At 39.1% G+C, this 23,104-nt stretch overlaps 2 protein-coding genes across 3 annotated transcripts in view; one reads left to right on the top strand and one right to left on the bottom strand.

Moving 5' to 3' along the window:
• Positions 1 to 15,479, bottom strand: part of atg5 (ATG5 autophagy related 5 homolog) — a 49,366-nt gene extending 33,887 nt beyond the window's left edge. The window contains exons 1-6 of one of the 2 annotated variants that reach the window (XM_080897472.1): positions 15,214 to 15,479; positions 14,621 to 14,776; positions 9,586 to 9,713; positions 8,287 to 8,365; positions 7,776 to 7,938; positions 4,251 to 4,345 (exon numbers count right to left, since the gene is read on the bottom strand). In XM_080897472.1, the coding sequence (XP_080753598.1) occupies positions 4,251 to 4,345; positions 7,776 to 7,938; positions 8,287 to 8,365; positions 9,586 to 9,713; positions 14,621 to 14,728 (573 nt within the window). In that variant the 5' untranslated portion in view covers positions 14,729 to 14,776; positions 15,214 to 15,479. Of the gene's footprint in view, positions 1 to 4,250; positions 4,346 to 7,775; positions 7,939 to 8,286; positions 8,366 to 9,585; positions 9,714 to 14,620; positions 14,780 to 15,213 lie in introns of both variants that reach the window. The other variant, XM_080897471.1, reaches the window with a different exon arrangement.
• A 55-nt stretch (positions 15,480 to 15,534) lies between these two features.
• Positions 15,535 to 20,152, top strand: dctn3 (dynactin 3 (p22)). Its single transcript, XM_080897473.1, has 7 exons — positions 15,535 to 15,699; positions 18,047 to 18,131; positions 18,455 to 18,541; positions 18,708 to 18,791; positions 19,003 to 19,061; positions 19,159 to 19,218; positions 19,445 to 20,152. Exons 1-7 carry the CDS (start codon positions 15,598 to 15,600, stop codon positions 19,529 to 19,531), a joined length of 564 nt encoding a protein of 187 aa, XP_080753599.1. The 5' UTR covers positions 15,535 to 15,597; the 3' UTR covers positions 19,532 to 20,152.
• Positions 20,153 to 23,104: the final 2,952 nt, after the last annotated feature.

The following is a 23,104-nucleotide window of genomic DNA, read 5'->3' as shown; positions in this document are numbered from 1 at the left end:
GTGCTACTCAGAGGAAAATTGTGAGTCGTTGCAAATTAGCTGGTGTCTTTCACACTAACGACAGACAACCGCAGCAATCTGCTAGTGACCAAAGCAATCATAAGGCGGCTTTTGGTGCAGCATCATCTTTGCAGCTGAGCTCGGCAGACGACCACTCACAACCAGTCAGAAACATGCATTTTTCTCTTGATACCAGTGGTTGACAGATGACTGCTAACAGTCCTCTACAACTGTGTTGTTGAAGCATAATCCAAAGAAAGGTCTGGCTGTGTTGAACTAGCTTCATACTACTCCTCTGGGTTTGCAATGAGTTTTTAAAAACATTGAACTTAAGATGATCAGGTTTAGCCAGACATTTTCAGACACTGGATATGTAACACTTATTGCTTAATTGAACCCTTAAAGTGAAATAGACCAGTCTTACATTATTGCAAACATAATACTAGAAGTGATGGAACAAGCCATCATGTAAACTATGTGGAAGATTTAACAATACACCAAGAGGTGTTATTAACTCGGTTCTATTTTGATTATTACAGAATCCAAAACTGTTCCTACTGCTATGCTGTGTGATCATACAGGTGCAGCTGTGCCATGTCATATCGCCAGTGATGTCAATGTACGTTTTTACATGATATAAAAGTATCATATTGCAATATTAATGATATGGTTGTACAACGAGACTAGCCCAAGCATATCTGAGAACGAGAGCTGTGTGGCAGCCTCTGATGATGATTTTGTGGCTATAAAGATAGCTACATCAACAACCTCTAGAAAAACACAATACTTTGCAAAATATGCAAGAAGACTGTTACCGCTTAAGGTGCAAACACAACGCTTGTTTCACCACTCGAGGTAAAGACACACTCGAGGTAAAGACACAATCGAGGTAAAGACACACTTGTCGAGCACAACCAAGGTATGAAAGCACGCGAGGAGGATATATTAGCAAAAGTAAACAAATGACTCAACCGAGCATCTCTGGATCAGTCACTCGTTGCACTCCATATGACAGGAAGAGCAAACGGTGGATAGAAATTACTGATGCGGTTACCTGGTGGAAAATCAGGGCCTTAAGCAACTGGTTAAAAACCTCAACCTATGATAAAAAATATTTTTTACCTGAGATGTTTTAATTCACTTTTTAATTTGTGGCAATATGCATGCCGCTAAAGAGTTACAAGGTTAAGTGACTTTAGTCATAGCACTATATTACAGCACTTCACTATCCTGCTGCTGCTGGCAGCTTATTAAAATAAATTCACACTTTAATTTAAGTAGTTTGTCACCAATGACAGAAGCTCGTTGGAAAAAAAGGATGGAAAATGCTCTTCATTTGTTTCCGCGAATAACCCTGCTGCCTACAAGCTGCAATCATGAGAAAACATTGCTTTTTTAAAATTTCAGAAATATCATTCTTGGAAATTTCCTTGAAATACTGTGAAGTAATTTTGTGTCTATATTGCCCACACCTAGTTGGAGGTATGTAATCAGCATGTAATAAACTAATAAAATAAAGGAATAAATGCCACTTAACTTTGTCAATTAGGAATTATTACTGAGTTATCCCCAATTAGCCTCATTACCTCAAACTGTAACTATGTCATAAAGAAGCATTAAGTCTGTAGACATAACACCGTAGAGCACAGCATTTGAGAGAAACGACAACAAACAAAAACAAAAGGGTGTCTGGTCATCTAGGTAAAAGCAAAACGTTGCCTTTCTAAAAGCAGGCTACTTACTTAGCCACAGTTACTGCTCAGCAAAGCTGTGCCCTACTTATGAAACAGTACAGACATTCATGAGTTTTGGTTTCTCCAAACAATTTTTGCAAACTTCTGTGGACACTCATCGCACTTTAAGACCGTGAAAGTAATTGCCAGCACTGCAGAAAGCTGCAGTATTTTTAAGATCATAATGAACTGATTCTGTTCCCACTCTTCTTTAGACTTTCCAGACTTTCTTTGGTTGTAAATATTTAGCAGTTTGTAAGACTAAAACCACACCATCTCCACAACAATCCAGACTTTTCAGGAATGATGCTGACATTCTCTAGTGTATTTGGAAATTACAATGTGAGCTCGTAACAGGCTTTGATGCTACAATTGTCATGAAACCAACACAGCTCATAAATGACCATTGAAACTTTCAATTAAGTCATGAAAAATGTCCAAAAGTAGAAAGGTTTGGGTTTCTTCAACCCACGAGAAGTTACATAGCTTTGTGGCTGCAACAAGTGCATGTCTGAGAGGGCGGGCTGAGCTGGTTGGACTGCATGTTTCTGTGTACCACTTTAAAGCGTCGCTAATGTTTTATTACTGAAAACAAGAATGCTTTTGTTGAAGTGTAAAATGTTTTATTTATGTGCTGAAGATGTGAAAGTAAAAACAAGCATTTTCAGCTTTGAATTTCATGCAAAACAGTCAGCGCTGACAGTGACTGACAGCTGCTGCGTCGCCCTTGTTGTTGTGTAGAATGTAAATGCTGCCATATGTGGAGCCCAGCACGTCTAATTAAAACTTAAAACACTTGATAATAAATCGTCATGATGGGAAATTACCAGCAGTCACAGCAGATATGGTGACGGAAAAATATGCTTAGTAGGAAAGTTCACTCTAGCATCTTACCATTACACTGAAGTCCTGCTGTGCTATTAACATCTACAAATCTCTTTCGGTTCCATAACATAACACTTGACACAGTCATTTAAGACCAGATCTATTTTTTGCACTGTTTGCCACTCCATTTTTTTCATATTATATTTCCTAACTTGCCTTGACAGACTAAAGTTTTAAATTGTTCACAGAACAACAGTGATGGGACTTTCTGCACTCACAATGAGGCATTAGACTCAAAGCAGACTGTCAACATGTTTTGCTACAAAATTCCAGATGTGTTCATGCCATTTACTTCCCTGACTGGACTGAATGATACTCTTCGGTAAGATAAAAACAGACTTTTATATATGTTTACAGCGGTGCTACAGATTCGTCCATTAGCATGCCATGTTTTGTTGTAGAACTGCATTTTTACTCATTCTGTGAACTGTACCAAGTACTCTAGAAGTTGCAAAGTTCATTTTCCAGACGTTTTTCGGCCATTTGTGATCGGTGTAGAAACCCCCAACACTTGACTCAAAGCGCTTTCCCCCACTGTCTGGCTTGCGACGGCTAATGTTTTCCAGTTGCTTATTCATCCCTTCTTTTTTCTGTGCTCCAAAGGGACTTTTTACCTGAGTCAGGATTAAGCTATATCGGCGTAGTGGAAACACCCGACCTGAGGCTGCTTGTCTGCCTGCACCTCCTTAAACCAGACTGAACCCTTAGGCTTACACATTGGCTGAACATGGGTCAATGAAACTCCTGACAAACTTGTGGGTGTTACAGGTATCAAATGTACAGGGACAAATGAATAACTTCCCCAGAAACCCAGGCACAACGGATCACACGCATATTGCGAGAAATATTTTGGTTTTTGATTTGCCTAAATCATTTACAGAGCGACTGTTTTATCATAGGTCATGACTACAAGTAGGAACATGTAAAGCAATGAAGTTACGGGCAGCATGAAAAAGAAATTAAAACCACCTACACTCAGGTGTCAGGTGAATATTATGACTGACATGTAAATCATTCCTCTGCAGACTTGGTTGTGTGTTCTAAACTGAATGAACCAAGGCTCTTATTGTTTATTAAAGTTATGACTATACCAAGAAAAGGTCCAAGAAGAGGTTAACATGGATGACTGACAAGATTTTCTTTTACTGTTAATGTAGAGTTATAGCAGGCAGAAGCAATGTTTACCCATCCTTAGGTACAATTCTTAAATTGTGTAGGAATTATTATCTGAGGGTTTAAAATTAAAGGAAAGAAGAGTTCATTTTATCTTTCATTTCATCAAGAGTTCTAGTCTTTTCTTTCTTTCTTTCTTTCAAATCAACAGGCTGTTTTAAATACAGATCGTGATTCCAAGTAATAGTTTTTGTGACCTCAACAGTAGACTACAGTAGACAAAGAGAGGCAGTGAGTAGCTGGAGAAATCATTGGTTGATTTATCTGCTAAAGAAACACTCTTTACTTTTGCACAGCCCTTTGGCACCATCTACAGGGCAGAAGAGGAAAATTTCCCTTTCAATGAATTAAAAATACATTGTGCAAAGTGGAAATACTATGTTCAAAGCATATTTCTGTGGGGGAAAGAGTTTGGTTTGTGGTTTTTAAGTTTTACTCGTGTGTCCTTATGTATGTTACCTGGTATATCCTGAAAGGGATGTATCTGAAGCCTCCCTCCTCAGTGGGGTATTCCATCAGCTTCCTGTTCATGGCCCAGAACTGGTCGAACTTATCTGACACAAAAACAGACACATAACATAAAAATCACACAAAGATAAAACTAACTTTTTAATAGGTCATCAGTATGCCTATTAGACCCCGTCCCTAAAAGATTACTCAAAAAGTCTTACCATTAATAAAAATTATTGTTATTACACTTTTTTCTTTATATATCACAAAATAATTCAGGCTGCTGTTCCTAAGTAATTCCTTAAAAATCCCTTACTTGATTTCAAACCTTCCTTTCATTCTGAAAACTCTTCCAATTCTTGTTGTAAATCTGCTGTGCGATAGTTTGCAGAGGAATGATTTATTTGAAGAGTTTCAGTCAGAATTTAGAGTTCACCATAACAACGAAACAGCGCTAGTGAAGGTTACTATTTATTTTTTATGACCTTAGACAGTTGACTGATCTGTGCTTGTCCTGCTCGACCTCAGTGTGGCACTCAATGCCACCTACTACATTTTATTACAGAGAGTAGAATACACCGTTGGTATTAAAGGAAATGTACTGTGCTGCTTTCAATTGTACTAATGTGATAGATGCAAACTTTCACTTCCTCACAGACAAAAGTTAGCAACGTGGCTCCACGGGGTTCTCTGCTGTGACCAATATTTCTGACATCACACAGTTATACTGTTAGAAAACGCTGTGCTGATGTTGCTGATGCTGATTACCTTGTAATATTTATCTCTAAAGCCAGGTGACATACATAAACTTTTTAAACCACAGGTACATCTTACATCTGTCATTTTTACTTCTAAATTACGAAAAAAAAATTTGATTATTGAACAGAAACATGGCGTCTATCCAGGCATTTACTCTGGATAACATTATCCGGCCTCCAGCAATGCACTGAGGAATCTTAACACTCACGAAACAAATGCCTAGGATGGCCTTAAATATACGCAATACTATTAAAATGAGAAACATCTGCCTCAGAGAGCTGTTCTATAAGTCTTCAGTTCATCCAGATCACTGCAGCAACAGTACTAACAGGTCCTGGGTTGCTAGTGGACTGGGATGGTGCTGCTTGTAGTCCCTTCTACTTAACAGACAGTTCTTCCTTTTAATGTCCCCAAATGCTTAGGGCAATGACTCTCAAAGTGTGGGCCGTGAAGATTAAAATGACTCACAGTGACATAATTATATAAAATGTATTTACTTATATAAAAAGTGAATGGAAACTGGTCATAGGAGGTGGTCAATTTGTGGATTAACTCATTAGTCTGGCCCTCATTTATTGCTCTTATTTTGAAGATTGTGTTGCAGTGGCAATGAGGGACACATATGTCTGGGTATCATTAGCAATTTACATAAACAATAAAAACAACAGCCTGTGTTGTTTATGTTTACTACATAAAATTTCCAAGGAAATGCATCACTTTCACTTGAATTTTAATTAGTGTGAAGATTTAAGATTGGGTGCATGGTCTCTATGGGATTTTCTGGTTTTTAAGTGAGCTGGAGCGGGTGCAATATAAAGCACTGTTGTTTTGAGTGGGTGTAACTTAAATTAAAACTGAACTGAATTGAATACATGCCTAGCCTAAGACATGTGCTAGAATGAGAATGAAATTGTTCTTTAACTCTGAGAAACACCAGTTTTCAAACACCTCAGCACCTTCAAATGGAGGTTAAAGTAAAAGATAGAGACGCGTCACTAAAACTGAAATTTAGTGTCAGTATTACTCGGGCCAACTGTCAAAGCAACACAAGAATTTAGTCTTTTAGTTACAGTGTGATCTTTCACCATCAAAATGTTTCCACACAGCATATGCTAATGTCAAACCCCCCACCTGCATCCCTGCCTTACTTTCACATGAACAGTCTGTTTTTCTCTCTCCTGGATGAAAGTTTGAGACCTCTCTGTTTCTGGTCTGTTTTGGATGTGAAAGTTTTAGTTCAGATTAAGTTTCATCTTTCACTTTCATGTCTGGGGCCAACTCCTTCTTTTTGGATAGGTTAAAAGGACTTGCTTCTTCTCTGTTAAATGCAGTTTTAAACAAAACCCTCAGTTAAAAAAACAAGTTCATAACCTTATCTTTTTAAGAATCTTCTAAATTCACTTTTATCTGCCTTTTCATAATAATGTGATATTTTGTTATTTTCACACCACGAGTTTCAGGGGAAAGTGGGAGAGAGACAAGCAGCTGAAGTTTTGCGGGTTTGACACCCTTGGGTTTTTCTGCAAATCTGTTCGACTCTTACAAATGCCACATGCACAGTGTGCAGTTTTGACAGTTATGGGATAATAACAACTATAAGCAAACTATCTGAGAGATAGGCATTAACAATTTTCACATCCATAGAGTATGCAAACTAACCAAAAGAACCGTTAGATGCAGACTTATTTGTAATAATATTCATATAAATGGCTTTTGCTACTTTAAGCAGAATTTATTGTTCAGGATGGCTGGTGTGTTTACTGTTTGCCCCAGTCCAAGGATACCCTGTGTGCCTGCAGTGAGCTCTGTTAATAAATGGAGGCAGGGGAAAAGCACAACCAGTCTGTGGGTCATTCTTGCTTTGCTCCATCAGCCAAAAACACTCTTCTCCATGTCAGCCAGCCATGGAGAAGAGTGAAGTTATAACATACAAAGAACTGAAACTGAGTGTTGACAACGTCAAGAAGTGCTCACTGCAGCCACCTTCTGTGCTTTTCATCCTGGATTTTTTTTTTATCTTTAAGGGTGTTTTTTTGGCAGTTCTTCTTTTCCTGGTGAACTCTGCTGTAGTTTTGGTCCACTATCAACCAGTCAGCATCTGGGAGACGCATATGTCATCCACTTCCAGCGATGTAGATGTAGCATTTCGGAGGACTGCACGGGAGTGCGTCAGCAGTTGGTATAAATCCCTCTCTCCACCCTCTCGAAATGGAAACGTGTACACAGACGGACACATTTGCAGAACTATAAATTCCACTTTACACATTTAGATATAAGCGTGACTGGTCTGGAATAACATTTGTGTGCTCTAATAATAACTAAGAAGCAGGCAATTATACAGAAAACCAAGATGACACATTTGCTGCTGAGTGGTCCAAAGGGTGGCTGCCGTCCTGGTGGTTGAAGTGTTTATAGTTACCATTTTAATCAGCTTGACCAGCAGACATTCCAGGCACATCATGTTGCAGACTGGGTTGCAATTCAAAAACAAGCACAAGTTTTACAACAAACCACAAATCAGAGGCATCCAGTTCTCCCTGACACCTCTCCCAACACAAGCTTTGACTATTCTATAAAGCCGGTAGGAGATTAATCTGCTTGGAACGATGATGTGGAAATACAAACTGGTGGGCGTTTGGAAAGAAGTTTGCAAACTCAGACCGTCCCTCTCTTTGGTTTGTTTATGCATCATGATCATCTGCCAATCTGTTTGGATGTATTCTTTGTGTGCATGTCAACGCCACACCCTGAAATGGGCATGTGCGTGTGTCTCACCGTTCTGCAAGCCCATCCACAGCTGTTTGTGGTCTTTCTTCTGCATGTCATTGACAACTTGGCTCTTGTGCTTCAGGGCGTCGGCCTCCTTGATGCTGGACATGAAGTGAGCCTCTATCACAGAGCTGGATGGGCAGTGGAGCAGGTCCTGATCTGGAAAATTCTGACACATATTCACATGGCAAAAATATTTAAAGCTCGATGATGGGGATACCACAAGAAACAGGAAAACATGTTCTCAGGCCATTTTATTTACACATCTACAGACATATCTACAAATAATTAACTGGCAATTAACACAGTCTTTTTGTCTCTGCTTTGGTTCACCAACCAGAGTAATCCTCTTCATTCATCCCTATTTCAATATTTTGTTGTGTATTTATTTCCAATATTTTGTATTGTATTTGTAGCTGAGTAAGTAAGAGGTTTAACAGAACTTCATGCTTCTAGAAACAAATTAGATAGGAGCGCTAAGACTTATCAAATCAATAAACTTGTGATCAGCTCTTACCTTAAAGTGCACAGTGATGCTCCAGGGTAAGACGCTGTTAGAAGCATGGAGGTCAAACAAGACTCCAATTGGATAGTGCCTGTATCCATGAAATGCAAAAACAAAATTATGGTACAAGAGAAAAACCTGTTGAATGTTTGTGTTCAGCATCTGTTCCCAAAGCCAAGAAACTAGTTTTACCCCTATCTTTGGGCTTGGAAACGTTTAAGCTGATCAGTTGCATCACCTGTAGACAGTAGAGTAGACAGGAAGCAGGGAGAGAGACTGGGAGGAAAACACACTGGAGGTGGCCCAGGACTGACTGAAATCCAGGCCCCTGTAGAAGCCTTTCAGCTGGTGAGTTATACTAAAGATTATGACTTATACTAGAGAGTCTAGTCACATCTTTACATAGATCATTTTATCAGGACTTTGTTTCACATAATCCTATGTTTTTTCTTTTGCGCAGTGGTTTGGTAAGTTTAACCATAACATATAATCATAACAGTTTTAATCCTAACTTCCAGTGTTTAGAAAGGGGTTTGTAACACGCTTCGATGTTTCAGAAATGAAGAGGCTTTTCTTCATCAGAGCCTAAAATAATGCATGCATTTCATGTTTGTACTCATATGCTAATCATACTGGTTATCATAACGGCTAAGAAGATAAAATTATTTTTCTATATGACAATAAGTAATTAATGACTACTTTTTTATTTAGCGATTTACTATTACTTGTGTTGCACTACTGACATCTTGTGGCTACGTGCTGTAATTCCATCTTTATAACTGGCTCTGATTTTAGCAGTCAGTAGGCACAAAAGAAATGCAAATACTGGCAAAAGCTTCTGTGCTGTTCTCGAATGCTTAAGTTGATAGTGGCATGAATACATAGTCCTGACTGCACAACGCTTTAGAGAACATATACACAAGGCAGCAAAACAAAAGACAATTACATCAAATAGATTATTTATTCCCAATGAAGAGATTTGACTACATTTATTTTCAAGATGATGCCTAAATATAACATTAAATCCCAACCCAGTTTCCAGATAATACTGCTAGCTGTAATATGGTGTCAGTCTTATAAAGTAGGACAATAAACTAACTGGATCAGCCAAAAGACATTTCATCGGTAGACATTTCTATAAAAATAATCATGACAGTAACAAACATTAAACATGATAAGCAGAGAATGAGATTCTGTTCTTTTAACATTTGTCTTCCACGAATGCCAAACCACCATCTTACGACTGGAAAAGTAAAACTCCATTGATGCACTGATTGAAATGAGTTCAAACAACAGCAGTTATTCTCTCACCATTTGAGTGGCGTTCCTTCGTACTCGAACCACATCTCCTCCACATCCTCTGCTCTCATCACTTTGAGGAAGTGCTTTTTCACCTTGTCTGTGACCAGAGTCAGGTAGCTCACTCTGGGTAACAGCAGCTGATAAAGTAAGAGAACAGGGGAAGAGGTGCATTAATAAGGGACAGTCTGTTACTTTGAACTACATGGTAGCCGTGGGCTAAATTTAGAAAGTGCACATTAATGACATAATGAGCAGCTATATTGTGTGTCTGCTTGGTTCTTTGTGTATTAACATCCAATATTACAGATGAGTAAAATGTCCTCACACAGTTGTGAATTAAAGACACCTATAAACAATGAATGAATTATTTTGTTATTTTTTCCATTTACTGTGACATATCATATATGTCACATAACAGCAGACAACAATCTATAGAGTAACTGTAGCGTCATGTTGTACATTTTTGTGGTGCATGTGAGCCATGTGGCATAGCTACGGCAACTACATAGTAACTGCTGTTAGATCACAATCCCTCAATTCACTAGAATTAACCACATTCAAAGATTCTTAACACTTAATTTACATGGATACCCTGAAACTTGAAGTACATGTTGGTTGGGACTTGTAAACAAAATAGATTATTTGCATAATCTATGGCCTGTATTCACAGGACTTCTTAGGACTTAAGAGTAGCTACTAGTGATAACTGCGGTATGCTCTACCCTAAAAATAAATCCTGACAGAGGTAAAAAATTTTCACAAAGCACCACAGCCCTTGAAAGAACTCTCAATGTGAAAAAATGTTAGCAGTGGACAGGAGGACTTTTAGAAGGAGACTCATCAGCAGAGAAGGAAATGGTAGAAAGACAAAGTGTAGAGCAACCATTTTTCCTCCAAGTGAGGAACAAATTCGCAGTTTACATATTTGAGTTAATTAATGGGTTTGTTTTGGGTTTTTTTGGTTTGCTTTTTTTTTGAGAAGATCCAATTATCACTAAAGACTAGCATAAGAGATCAGTAAACACAAACTGAAGCTGCCATATTGATATTCATGGTGTGCTGATTAACTCAAATCAATCAATGTACTTAGTTTCATACAAGAAAACACTCCACTTGCTGGATGCCTTTAAACAGCAGAGCAATTGTATCTTTTTTTCTCTTACAGTCTGTACAGCAGCTGATTGAGACAAGGTAGAAATAGTTGTATCAGAAGTGTCAGAAACCATAAAATGGAGTTACAGTGTAGCAGTAATTACTTTGATTTGTTAAACCACAGTGATCTCATTATCGTTTACAGCATTTTCACAGTCTCAAACTATTACACACTTAATTTAAATTGCCACGGTGTTGCTGGTGTAAGTTTTAAAAGCTCATCATTTATTTCCCTTAGGATAAACAGATAAACAGAGTAACTTACAAAATATCCCAGAACGGTGTATAAACACAAGCAAAAATTATAGGCATGTCATTGTACTTCGGCACAGACTGGTTTGTAATTCCAAGTATTGTGTAAATATTGTCTAAAAGCTAGTGTATTCAACTGAAATGTCCATTACATTAGGTCAGTGATTCCCAATTGGTGTGCAGTGCAAGTGCAATTGTGTTCCTTAAGGGAAGTCCAGGTGTGAAACTGGTTCACCCGAAAGACAAAACTCCTAAACACAAACTTAACAATGCGGTGTATGCTGTACAGTGCAGCGAGGAATGCCCAGACCTAGAGCTGGGCGATATATCGAGTTTTTAAAAAATATCGATATATTTTTATACGAGATATAAGATGTGACCATATCATTTATATCGATATAGTCTATGTTACGTTATAATTATACTTGTGGAGCCGCAAGTTTGCCTCTCTTTCGTCCACTTTCGTCTTTACGCAACGTTACTCGGCCTCGCCTCTCCTTCACTGAACACAACTCCCCCTCCTCCCCCATCGCTTCACCTACAGGAAGCGACAAGATGGACACGGCAAATCTCCGTTAACGAGTTACTGCGCATCGCCCCGTGCGTGGGGCTGGACGGCGTCAACGTGTTAGCTAGCTAACCACGCTAACGCCATGCAGCCCAGAGGTGCTGCACGGACTAAAATCCTTTCATTTTCTCAAAAGTTGGCAGCGTGCCTTATGTATGAATTCTGGTTGTGCTTGATGGCCGCGAACCGATTTTATGTGGAACACGGCGCTCAGCAATCTGTCAAAAATGTTTGAGTACGACTTTGGTAAGCTACGGAGCTGCACCGCTTGATGGATTGTCGGAGCATTACGGCTGAGCCTAGCGGAGTGATACGTACTGTGCTTCAACGTAATATTACCCTACTGTGTATAAGGACCATAAATGGCACCTGTTAAGAGACGTGGTTGCGAAGTGGATTTCAAACTCCAGGCTGTCAGTCACGCAGTAGAAGTTGGGAACAGAGCAGCTGTGAAATCTGTCTTTGTTATTGTGCTCAGCATCTTTTAGTTTACATTTTGACTGCACAATTGTGAGCTTTTTGTTATGCACAAAAACAACATTGTTTTCTTTTATTTATGGAGCATTATTATTTAATAAATGCTCATAATTTATTTTTGAGTAAATTTTATGTACATCTGCTCTATGTTAATAAAAGTGCCTGTGTGACATCTGGGACACAGCTTTGACTAAGAACTCTCTTTTTGTTCTTACTTTATGGCTTTAAAAAAATATATCGAGATATATATCTTATATCGCCATCCAGCTAAAAAAATATCGAGATATGAATTTTGGGTCATATCGCCCAGCCCTACCCAGACCTCTACATCGGAGAGACCAAAAAGCCACTTCACAAGTGCATGGCACAACATAGAAGAGCCACCTCCACGGGACAAGACTCAGCGGTTCATCTGCATCTAGAGGACAAAGGTCACTCTTTCGAGGATGCCAACATTCACATTTTGGACAGAGAGGACAGATGGTTTGAAAGAGGAGTGAAAGAAGCCATTTACGTCCACTGTGAGCGACACCAACTGTCTGCCATCTATAATCCAGTTTTGAGATCCCTTCCCAGACGCCTTAACGCCCACTCACATCCTGGGCCATCTGACCTCAGGAAATCACATGATAGGGTGGGACCAGGTTTCACAATGAGCTCACGCGAAACCCTGGCTGATTGTGACCCACACCTGCTTTCACACCTTGGCTCATGTGATTAGGTAGAGGATCATCAGGGGGTCATTTGTCCCTCTGTGGGGGGAAACTCCCACTGCGTTTAAATCTGGGGCTCTCCACCATTTGACCTTAGAACTGAAGAAGCTTCTCGGATGAGAGGTGAAACGTCTTCAAGCAACTCGAAGTCCAGACACTTTTCTTTCCAAGCTCCTTAGACTACGATGACCTGGATGACTGAGAACCTTCACAGACATATCTATATGTACTTGTATTTGTTTTTTATTCTATATGATTTTTGTCTTCTTGTTCATTTATTTGTAAACCACTGAGTCTGTAACAAACACTGATACAGCAGACATATACAAAAAGTCATGAGCCACCCCTCATTTCTTTGTATTTTCTTTAGATTAATGGAAAATGGGAGCCACAAGTTACTGAAAAAAGTGCAAACATACATGGAAATACATTGAGTTTCCACACTTCTACCAAGCTAAAAATCTGTATTTGGTATATCTGGTCTATTCGGGTATCCTTCTACTGCATTTTTTATGTGGGATCATAGCCACTCAGATGCTTTCCTAATGGACCAAAATCTGATGGCATTTTTCTGCAATCATAATTCTAGCAATTTTGACCAGATACTCAACACACCTGGCTGAAATGTAGCCCGAAACTGTGACAGTCTCCAATGCACTTTACAGATACACACTGTTCTACGTCTTTCCTGACCATCAAGTTTGGATTTATCACTCCATAATATGTGTTTTCAGTCCATTTCTTGTGTATCCACATCCTTTTCTCCCTGTTTCCCTTCCTTAAGAATGGCTTCTTGACAGCCACCCTTCCACTAATTTCTGATGAGGCTTCAGTGAACAGCAGATAGACAAACTGAAAGATTGCACCTCTACTGTGTCAGATCTTTGCTGTTTTCTTTTCTATTTCTGAAGGGTGTGAATTTCAGATACTTCTTATCTGCTCCAGATAGTGTTTTAGGCCTACAATTTCCTATTCTGCCTTCCACCTACCTAACCATTTTCCTGTGCACCACGCTGAGGTAAGTCATGTTTTCACCTAATAGTTATACGTGAATCACTTTATTGGTGCAAAAATACTATTTTATGCCTGTCAAACTGTGTTACTCTTGGCAGTTTTTATAGATTCAAATAAAGTGATGTGAACAAATGATTTGTTTTCCCCCAACAACACATTATATAATTTAAAACAGGTTCCTTCCTAAATTTATTATACATAGATACAACAGTGATTCATTCCTTGAGTTAGGTTTTTTGCTTCTTTTATGTTTGTATGATTCATTGGACGGTGTAAAGTGGTTTAATATATATATAGATATATATTATTTTGAGAATGGTCAGCTACAGGGACTGTACTGAAAATGAGAGCAAAAGGAGCCACAGTGTTCAACGCCACTCAAAGCCAAAGCAAAAAAAGCAACTGCAATAATGTCTGGCTACCTGGAAGTATAAAGAAATGTAATTTTCGCAAGCAAGAACAAAATGTTTGAAAAACACTTTGTTAGATGATACTTAGAACTACACCTATAATCTATGTAGGTTTGACTATTTCACTAATGTTTTCGGTTCAGGTGAGACCACAGCCTGGTCAGCTACACCTCCACACTGAGGTAGTTAGTTCCTTCATTTTGCTTTGACAACTCTTTTACATCATTCTTATCCTAGAACTCCTTGCTGCTGAGTGGATCCTCGGAATGCTTATGAATATGGGTCATGTACCCTTCTGTAAGCAGGCTTACAAAAGTTAAATAAGAGGCTTCCTTCTGACTGTGTTGTCTGAAGGACTTCCTTGAAGCATGCTTCGTCAGAAAGCATTAATCTCCAAAAACAAAAGTTAAGTCAGGCCTAGATTTTGCATCATGTTAGATGAGAACAACTGTACTTACATAATAAGCCTCGGCTTCCCTCTCAGTAACCTCATCCTGGTTCAGAGTGAAGCAGGTGGGTATCCGGCCGAACCAAACGTCTCTCAACACGTCCTTGTCATCTGCCATGCTGCTGCTCCCAGTGGCACATAAAGAATGAATTCCTCAAACAGATGCCTGCTTCAGAAGAGATAAATCGCCTACTGTCAGCAAAAGATCGGAGCATGATTAGCAAGCAAACACTGACAAAACTTTCAGCATCCAAACGCTGAACCTCAGTTCAATAACCAGTGCAAGTTAAGCTAGCACCACGTTGGCGCACTTCAGGTTTGAGTAACTTAGATATCTCTTAAGTAAATTGCCAGTGAAGTTATTTCTAGGTTACAGTTCAGTGATAGGTCGCTACCTATCTCTTAGACCTCCAAAGGAACTCCAAAATTGTCGAACTACGCAGCTGTAGAGCAAAAACTGATGTTAGCTCGAGGGCTAAGTAGGCTAACTTACCCAATGGAAACATAATAAAGAAATGTTTAAAGTCCAATTACAAAGGTACTGATAATATTTCCCACAGACAGACATTCTTACACTGTGAGAAGGAGATGGGGGAGCCTTACTTTTTAGTCGATATTTTGTAGATATATTGAATGGAAAAGGGGCCTATGTTGTCATTCCCCCGCTGACACCGGAAAAACAGCAAAAATATCCAATTTCCCGCAAAACAGCGACCACTGGCGACCGCTATTCTTACTAAACCAACTACCGAAATATACCAAATGATCTGCAATTTTACGTTGAAAAAGACACTAAAATTTTAAAAATAAATATTAAATGCTTAAAGTATTTTAAAGCGTTGTAGGTTTTGCATCCATCCCCCACCAAATAGCCGAGTGGTAAAGAGAACCGGGGGCGACGCATCATCAGTATGCGACGGCCCTTCTCAACTACGTAGCTCTCCTCCGCCTGTTTAGGATCTGTTGTGTTCATCGGCAGCTCCGGGAATGGATAAAACAACTGAGATGGATAACCTGGAAATGCGTCTCCGGGCGCTAGAGAGTCGTATATATGGCGAGAGAAAAAACAAGAGTGGAAAACCTGTAAAGGTTCGCTTATATTATGTATATCTGTATATATACTAGTTGTTAGCTTTGCGGAGCTAACGTTGGTTGTGAGTAAACGCCCTTTTTTAATTTATACACTAGAATGTCTGTGAAGGTTCTCAGTCATCCAGGTCATCGTAGTCAAAGGAGCTTGCAAAAAAAAAAGCTCCTTTGACTATACACTAGAATGTTAGCAGAAGTTGTTTTAGTTGTTCAATTTAGTTTCGCACAAATATGAGAAACTTACTTTCCTGCCCATCAAGAAGCTATTCCTTTATTTTCATAACTGTTGGTTATTTAGCTTTCATCTGTTTACATTAAAAAAGCTGTGCGTTGTAACCTGGTTTTTGTGGCGCTGTGCTTTTGTGTCTGTTCAACTTAATCATAATCAACAATACAATAGTCTGACACGGTTAAACGAAGAAACCTCGGCTAGCTAGTGATGAGATGCTTTTTGAGGCGAGGGGACTCAGCAGGGTATCATGTGATCTGGAAAAAACACTCTGGCTTACAAAGAGGCATTTAAGTTGGTTTGTTTTCCACTAGATTTTGTCATTCCAAAGGTGGAGATAGTGCTACAGTGTGCTGTTAGGCTTAATTTACTTTAAATTCAAAGATTTAAGAGTATTATTGCCATCTCAACACATGAGGTAGCATAAGAGGGAACAAAACTAAGGAATGAGGTTCCTGTGAGCTAAACGACTAAAACAGTAATACGATTTAAAATGCTTTCTAAATTTATAAAAACAAAAGGTATCATGTATCTCTACTGGAGAAAAGGAGAATGAAAGTCATAGGAAGCATGACAGAATGCATGTATGTGAATAAGGAGACAGGTGTCATAGGGAAAAGCAGGGGTAGTGAAGATGGACGAATTTACCCATGGTTTAGCCATCCAAAGTAACAGACATTGCACAAGAGAGGTGAAGAAGAGAATGCCTGCTTTTTCTGGTCCTGATGCTGCACAGCCTGTGACATGAGATGTAATACTTCTTTCCAATGGTCATCTGTGGAAACCATTATCCAATATGTACTGCAAAAAGCCAAATAAGACCTTAAATGTAGTAATATACAGACTAGGGCTGCCACGATTAGTCGACTATCAAAATCATCAACGACTAATTTAATAGTCCACGCGTCGTGTGAAGCTTTGTAAGATCCCAAAAGACACAGGAATAAGTAGGATTTGAGAGTGTAATAACGGGCTGAAACAGAAGATGGCAGCACTGCATGTACAAGGATGCCAGCTGCCGTTAAACCCCAAAGAAGAAGCTGTGTCCCAGAATTCATAGCGCGGCCCTGCTCAGTTTCCAACAATGGCGGCAGCTAGTTAGTTTTAATATTACTCTTATTATTCTTTCTGGGTCACAAAATAAACGTTTAACATATTTTCAGGTGAGAATGTAGCTGTGTAAACTTCAAATATGTGCTCGGTTTATCAAGACAACACATATTTGCAAAAGCATCCTGACATTTTTGGAGACGTCTGCTATCCACTAGCTCGATAGCTAGCCGGGGGCAAGGCTCATTAGAGCCGGTGAGAACACCGGACTCCCGGCAAATCGTTTTCAAACCCACCGCCGTCTTTCGCTACTCAGGTTAAACATGTAATATAAGTCACTTAGATAACTTAAAAATGTTATTGTTTGGCTTTTTTTAGTATTTTATTTGTTCCTGAGTAAATCGGTTTGGCTGAGATTAAAGTTATAGTTTTTACACAACTGAATAAACGTCAAGCAGACGACTGATTATCAGAAGTGTGAGATGCTCCAGAATTTACTCCGGTGTCCTGTTATATTTTAGATAGCAAGGAGCAGACGGTTGAGTTTATTAAACTTCACCGAAACAATCTGCAAATTTCATTAAAATTGAATAAACTATCATCTTGTCTTTATTTTTTAGTTAGCACATACACTTAAAGCTGTAAGCTAATGATGGTTATATAGGAGCAGATGCATGCTGGTGCAATAAGCTGTATGTTGTACATCCAATGGACGCCTGATCTGATTAGTCAACTAATCGCAAAAATAATCTGTGACTAGTCGACTATCAAAATAATCGTTTGTGGCAGCCCTAATACAGACAGCATATATTTAGCCTGCATCGCGCTAATTCTCACATTTCTTTTAGGATAATAAGATTCCAGTCCTCATAAGCATAAGAAGAATTTTTTTTTGTAAAATGCCATTATTATTTTTTATTGGTACCTTCTGTATCTCCCAATGTCATATAAACTCTTGCATGTATTTTATGTGCTAGCATACTCCCCTATACCACACCACCAAAAAGCAACAACAACAACAAAAACCCTTGCTATCAGGATGATAACCACTAACTTTTTCCCCTGCAGTGTGCAGAGTCATTGGCCAGGATTCAGGCCGGTCTGACCAACACAGCCAATAAGAGAGAACGAGTAAAGATTCTGCACAAGAAGAGTGAGTCACACATTCTGCCAATCTCTCAGCCCCTACACTTTAGATTATTGGCTTGTTGTATTTTTGTGAATATATATTTTTAACATTACTCTAAATTAGCAACTACTTTATACTGATGTGGTTATTCATATTATAATACCTTTATAAACTGATGTGTTTAGTAATGTGGCTACTGAAAATTAAAAACTTGAAAGGGCTCTAAATTTCTGTGACAACCTTTAACTTTCAAGACACCAAATGTTCTTGCAGAATTTTTTTCTTTATTTAGATTTTAGACTGAGTCTATTGAACTTTAAATCATGCTTATTGGTGTTGTGGTGCAGTTGAGGACCTCTTAAAGTACTTGGACCCTGAGTTCACAGACCACATCACTGTGCCTGATGCCATGAAGCTGGAGTTTATCCTTGCAGGTAAGAACTCTTAAAAGTTCAAATGAAAACTAATATTACTGAGGCATACACAGGCATTAACTTTAATGTCGATTGCTATATGTGCAAATTGTATTGGTATTAAATTTTTTATATATATTGTAAACAAGTAGAAGCTGAATCCATTTCTTGCTCTGTCTCTTTGCAGAGGAGGACTTCTTGCTTTCGCATGCTGCTTTACTGGAACAGGTCAGCAACCTGCAGCCACTGCTGGACAGCACCTACATCAGAGGTGAGTTTCACTTTGTAGGACACATTAATACCCAACAAAACAATGTCTGTTTTGTTCTTTTATATTCCTGGCATCATTTTGGAGGGATCTTATGCTTAGTTTTGTTACCTACGATTAGCCAGGGGTTTCAGCCTGTTTTAAATGGGTGATAGATGTGCCTATTGTAGTACTCGATGTTTTACCTCATCAGGTCTTGTTTTTTTGTTCACAGATGTACCAGAACATGCCACCAAGCTGCAGCGCTTGTCACAGATTCACATCAAACAGCAGGTAGCCCTTTCTTTCTTTCTCTTTCTTCCCCATCTACTCCTGTGGGTTTGTCTCTCACTAGGTTTTATGTGTAAATATTATTCTGTTTGTTTTACAGGACCAAAGTGAGGTTCAGTCACAGGAAGTTAAGAAGCTTTTTGAAGAATACAACAAAATGGTACACTTCAATTTTTAAATTCCAGTGATTATGAGAACAAAGCTATACATATATTCTTTGGGTAAACAAAATGTAATAATCAATCAAAAACATCTTAAACTTAATTAGCAAACTACCAAAGTTTTTTATCTATAGCTACTTTGGTCAGTCATGGAAAAATTCATAATACACAAGTTGTTGCTGAGATAAAGCTCCACCCACTGACAGCTGACCTCTTGATTGCCAGATGTTCCTGTTGTCCAAGCAGTTCACCCAGTGGGATGAGACCCTGAGAAAAATGGAAGAGGCCAAAGGAATCCGACCTGTGGAATAGTGATTATCAACATACGTTCAGATGACGAAAGTGGAAAAACACTGCACTGTGGTGGGAGTGTCAGATATGTGAGGCAACGGCATCACCACATTTCTTTCTTATTTTCTTTCTTTTTTTAAACATTTAATTTATTTGAATTAGGTGATATAACTTTGATAATCTAACCTGATGTAAGAAATCCTCAAAAGTGTAAGAAACAGTACATTAACAATTCCAGAAATAGTCACTGCAGATTGTAAAATATTGAAGGCAGGTTTGTCTTCCTGCTAATGCTGGTGGTTCCAAACTGACACTCATATTGGAAGAAAATGGGTTTCCTGTAACCGTTTATTTGTGGATGAATTCACTCCTATCATTAAACTTGTAGTTGTTATGCTGTTTATTGTCAGACAAAAGTACTTTACTTGTAATGTATTCCTGTCCTCCTTACTGTAGGCATGTCACAAGACTTAAATTGCTCTTCCCCCAGTTCAAAAACACACACCTAGTTACTTCCCTCTGGATGCTTCTTGACATGACTTATAAAACCTTACATTAGCTTCAGTATTTTTTCCAGTATTTGGTTTGAACAATTTCATTATATCTGATTTATCTTATAGCAAATAAATGTTGATAAATAAATATGACTTTTTGGGGGGATATTCAAAAGTGTTGCATGTTGTGTGTATATGAGTCTTACAACAGAATCTGGATCTGTTTAGGTCTGTTTGTGCATTCTGATGTTTTGTCAGTTTCTAATAGGTTACTCAGCCATTTTTCACATTTTCACAGAATAGATGAGATTGGAAACTTGGAAATAATTAACCACATCAAGAAGCAATATAATATTGTCACTGTATGTTTACTCCAAAACAACACTGAACACCTTAATACCTATGTGCTTTACAAATTGAAATGGCATGACTGACTGAACATTGACCAAGAATTATTTTTGCTGCTGTCTCATGTAAGGCCAGAAGTACAGCACTTTTTATTTTGTTCGTAACAGCTCAAAGAAAAGGTGAGACTATTTTTTGCTCGTTGAATATTGCGCAGCATAGATCAAGGCACATAATATGTTGCTTACTAAAATTGAAAATTATGCTTCAGTTGGTTGGCTCCAGTGTTTTTATATGCTAATAGGTCAGTTATTCAGTTATAAGATCAGTCTCAAACCAAAAATTCATTTTGTTCCCTGAGTTCTGGCAAGAATGGCCCAAAGGAAGGTAGCTGCTAATTCTAATGAATATAGAAAGTATGAATTGGAATTTTATCAGGTATGTTATGCTATATATAATCAAAGGTTGAAAAGAGAGTGGCAGAAATGTAACTAAAGTTTTATGAATTATGTGTTTGTGGCAGCTAGATAGCATAGTGGGAACATTGGCTGTATCCCAATTCAGGGTCTGCAGCCTTAAAGTACGCAGCCTCAACGATCCTCAAGGGCCGCATACTCAAAGACCGCTAAGGCCGGAAGTGCGAGGCTTGTGAAATGGGACGGTCTAGCCTCTGTTGCGCTGCCCAGGTTGCCTAGCAACCATGATACTAACAGCTGGAAACGTGTCATACAGCTTTGTTTGACAGAAATGAAGGAGAAAATCTGTTGTTCATTTGTTTGTTTCTTTCTACATGAGCTTTGATCATTCTCTGTAAGATTAAGCTCAGCTATTGAACAGCGTATATTTTAAAGTAAAGGCTTTAAAACCAAGTTAGTACAAACGTCACTAATGTCACATAACTTTGCCGACATGTGGCCAACAGTAATGTTTTAATGTTCTTCGTTATTAAACATTTGCACATAAATAAGTGACATAATATTCAGTACTTAAAGTTTACTCTTCGGCCGCCCCTCATCTGCCGTTTTTTTTCGGCAAAATTATCCACACCCACCGCCGCGCTATGCATTCTGGGATATGTTGGGCCACGAAGTCTACACTGCCACAGCCTTAAAATTCAGGGAAATGAAGGACGCATTTCAGGGCCGCATTTCGAGCAGCCTTTGAATTGGGACAGCCTTCGGCGCGCCGCTGTGACGTAATCGGCATTGAAATGCGTACTTTAAGGCTGCAGACCCTGAATTGGGATACAGCCCTAGTTTGCCTTTGGAAATTTAGGTTGGGGCTTTGACGTGTGTATCCAGTAAAGGTCCCCAAGCTAGGCATCCCATGCTACCCAAGCCTACCTTGGATATGTGCATTATATGTAATCCATCCCAGACCTCAGTCGCTTAACAAGGTCCGCGTCAGATATAGAGGAAGGGAGAATTCAATTCAATTCAATTTTATTTATATAGCGCCAAATCACAACAAAAGTCGCCTCAAGGCGCTTCATAGGTACAGAGAAAAACCCAACAATCATATGACCCCCTATGAGCAAGCACTTTGGCGACAGTGGGAAGGAAAAACTCCCTTTTAACAGGAAGAAACCTCTGGCAGAACCAGGCTCAGGGAGGGGCGGGGCCATCTGCTGCGACCGGTTGGGGTGAAAGAAGGAAGACAGGATAAAAGACCTGCTGTGGAAGAGAGACAGAGGTTAATAACAGATATGATTCAATGCAGAGAGGTCTATTAATACATAGTGAGTGAGAAAGGTGACTGGAAAGGAAAAACTCAATGCATCATGGGAATCCCCCGGCAGCCTACGTCTATTGCAGCATAACTAAGGGAGGATTCAGGGTCACCTGGTCCAGCCCTAACTATATGCTTTAGCAAAAAGGAAAGTTTTAAGCCTAATCTTAAAAGTAGAGATAGTGTCTGTCTCCCGAATCCAAACTGGAAGCTGGTTCCACAGAAGAGGGGCCTGAAAACTGAAGGCTCTCCCTCCCATTCTACTTTTAAATACTCTAGGAACAACAAGTAGGCCTGCAGAGCGAGAGCAAAGTGCTCTAATAGGGTGATATGGTACTACAAGGTCATTAAGATAAGATGGGGCCTGATTATTTGAGACCTTGTATGTGAGGAGCAGGATTTTGAATTCAATTCTGGATTTAACAGGAAGCCAATGAAGGGAAGCCAAAACAGGAGAAATCTGCTCTCTCTTTCTAGTCCCTGTCAGGACTCTTGCTGCAGCATTTTGGATTAGCTGAAGACTTTTCAGTGAGTTTTTTGGACATCCTGATAATAATGAATTACAGTCGTCCAGCCTGGAAGTAATAAATACATGAACTAGTTTTTCAGCGTCACTCTGAGACAGGATATTTCTAACTTTAGAGATGTTGCGCAAATGGAAGAACGCAGTCTTACATATTTGTTTAATATGTGCGTTGAAGGACATATCCTGGTCAAAAATGACTCCAAGGTTCCTCACAGCGTTACTGGAGGCTAAGGTAATGCCATCCAGAGTAAGAATCTGGTTAGATACCATATTTCTAAGCTTTTCAGGGCCGAGTACAATAACCTCAGTTTTATCTGAATTAAGAAGCAGAAAGTTAGCGGCCATCCAGGTCTTTATGTCTTTAAGACATTCCTGCAGTTTAACTAATTGGTGTGTGTTACCTGGCTTCATGGACAGATAGAGCTGGGTGTCATCTGCATAGCAGTGAAAATGTATGCTATGTCTTCTAATGACGCTGCCTAAGAGAAGTGGAAAAGGCAT

The sequence above is a fragment of the Rhamphochromis sp. 'chilingali' genome, assembly GCF_963969265.1.
Source record: "Rhamphochromis sp. 'chilingali' genome assembly, chromosome: 11".
Taxonomy (NCBI): domain Eukaryota; kingdom Metazoa; phylum Chordata; class Actinopteri; order Cichliformes; family Cichlidae; genus Rhamphochromis; species Rhamphochromis sp. 'chilingali'.
This window is presented reverse-complemented; position numbering and strand designations above follow the sequence as displayed.

Coding starts and splice junctions, on each gene's coding strand:
- dctn3 (XM_080897473.1), top strand. CDS start 15,598: ATGGATAAAACAACTGAGATGGATAACCTGGAAATGCGTCTCCGGGCG. Junction 18,792..19,002: donor GGACAGCACCTACATCAGAG/GTGAGTTTCACT, acceptor TTTTGTTCACAG/ATGTACCAGAACATGCCACC. Junction 19,062..19,158: donor AGATTCACATCAAACAGCAG/GTAGCCCTTTCT, acceptor TTTGTTTTACAG/GACCAAAGTGAGGTTCAGTC.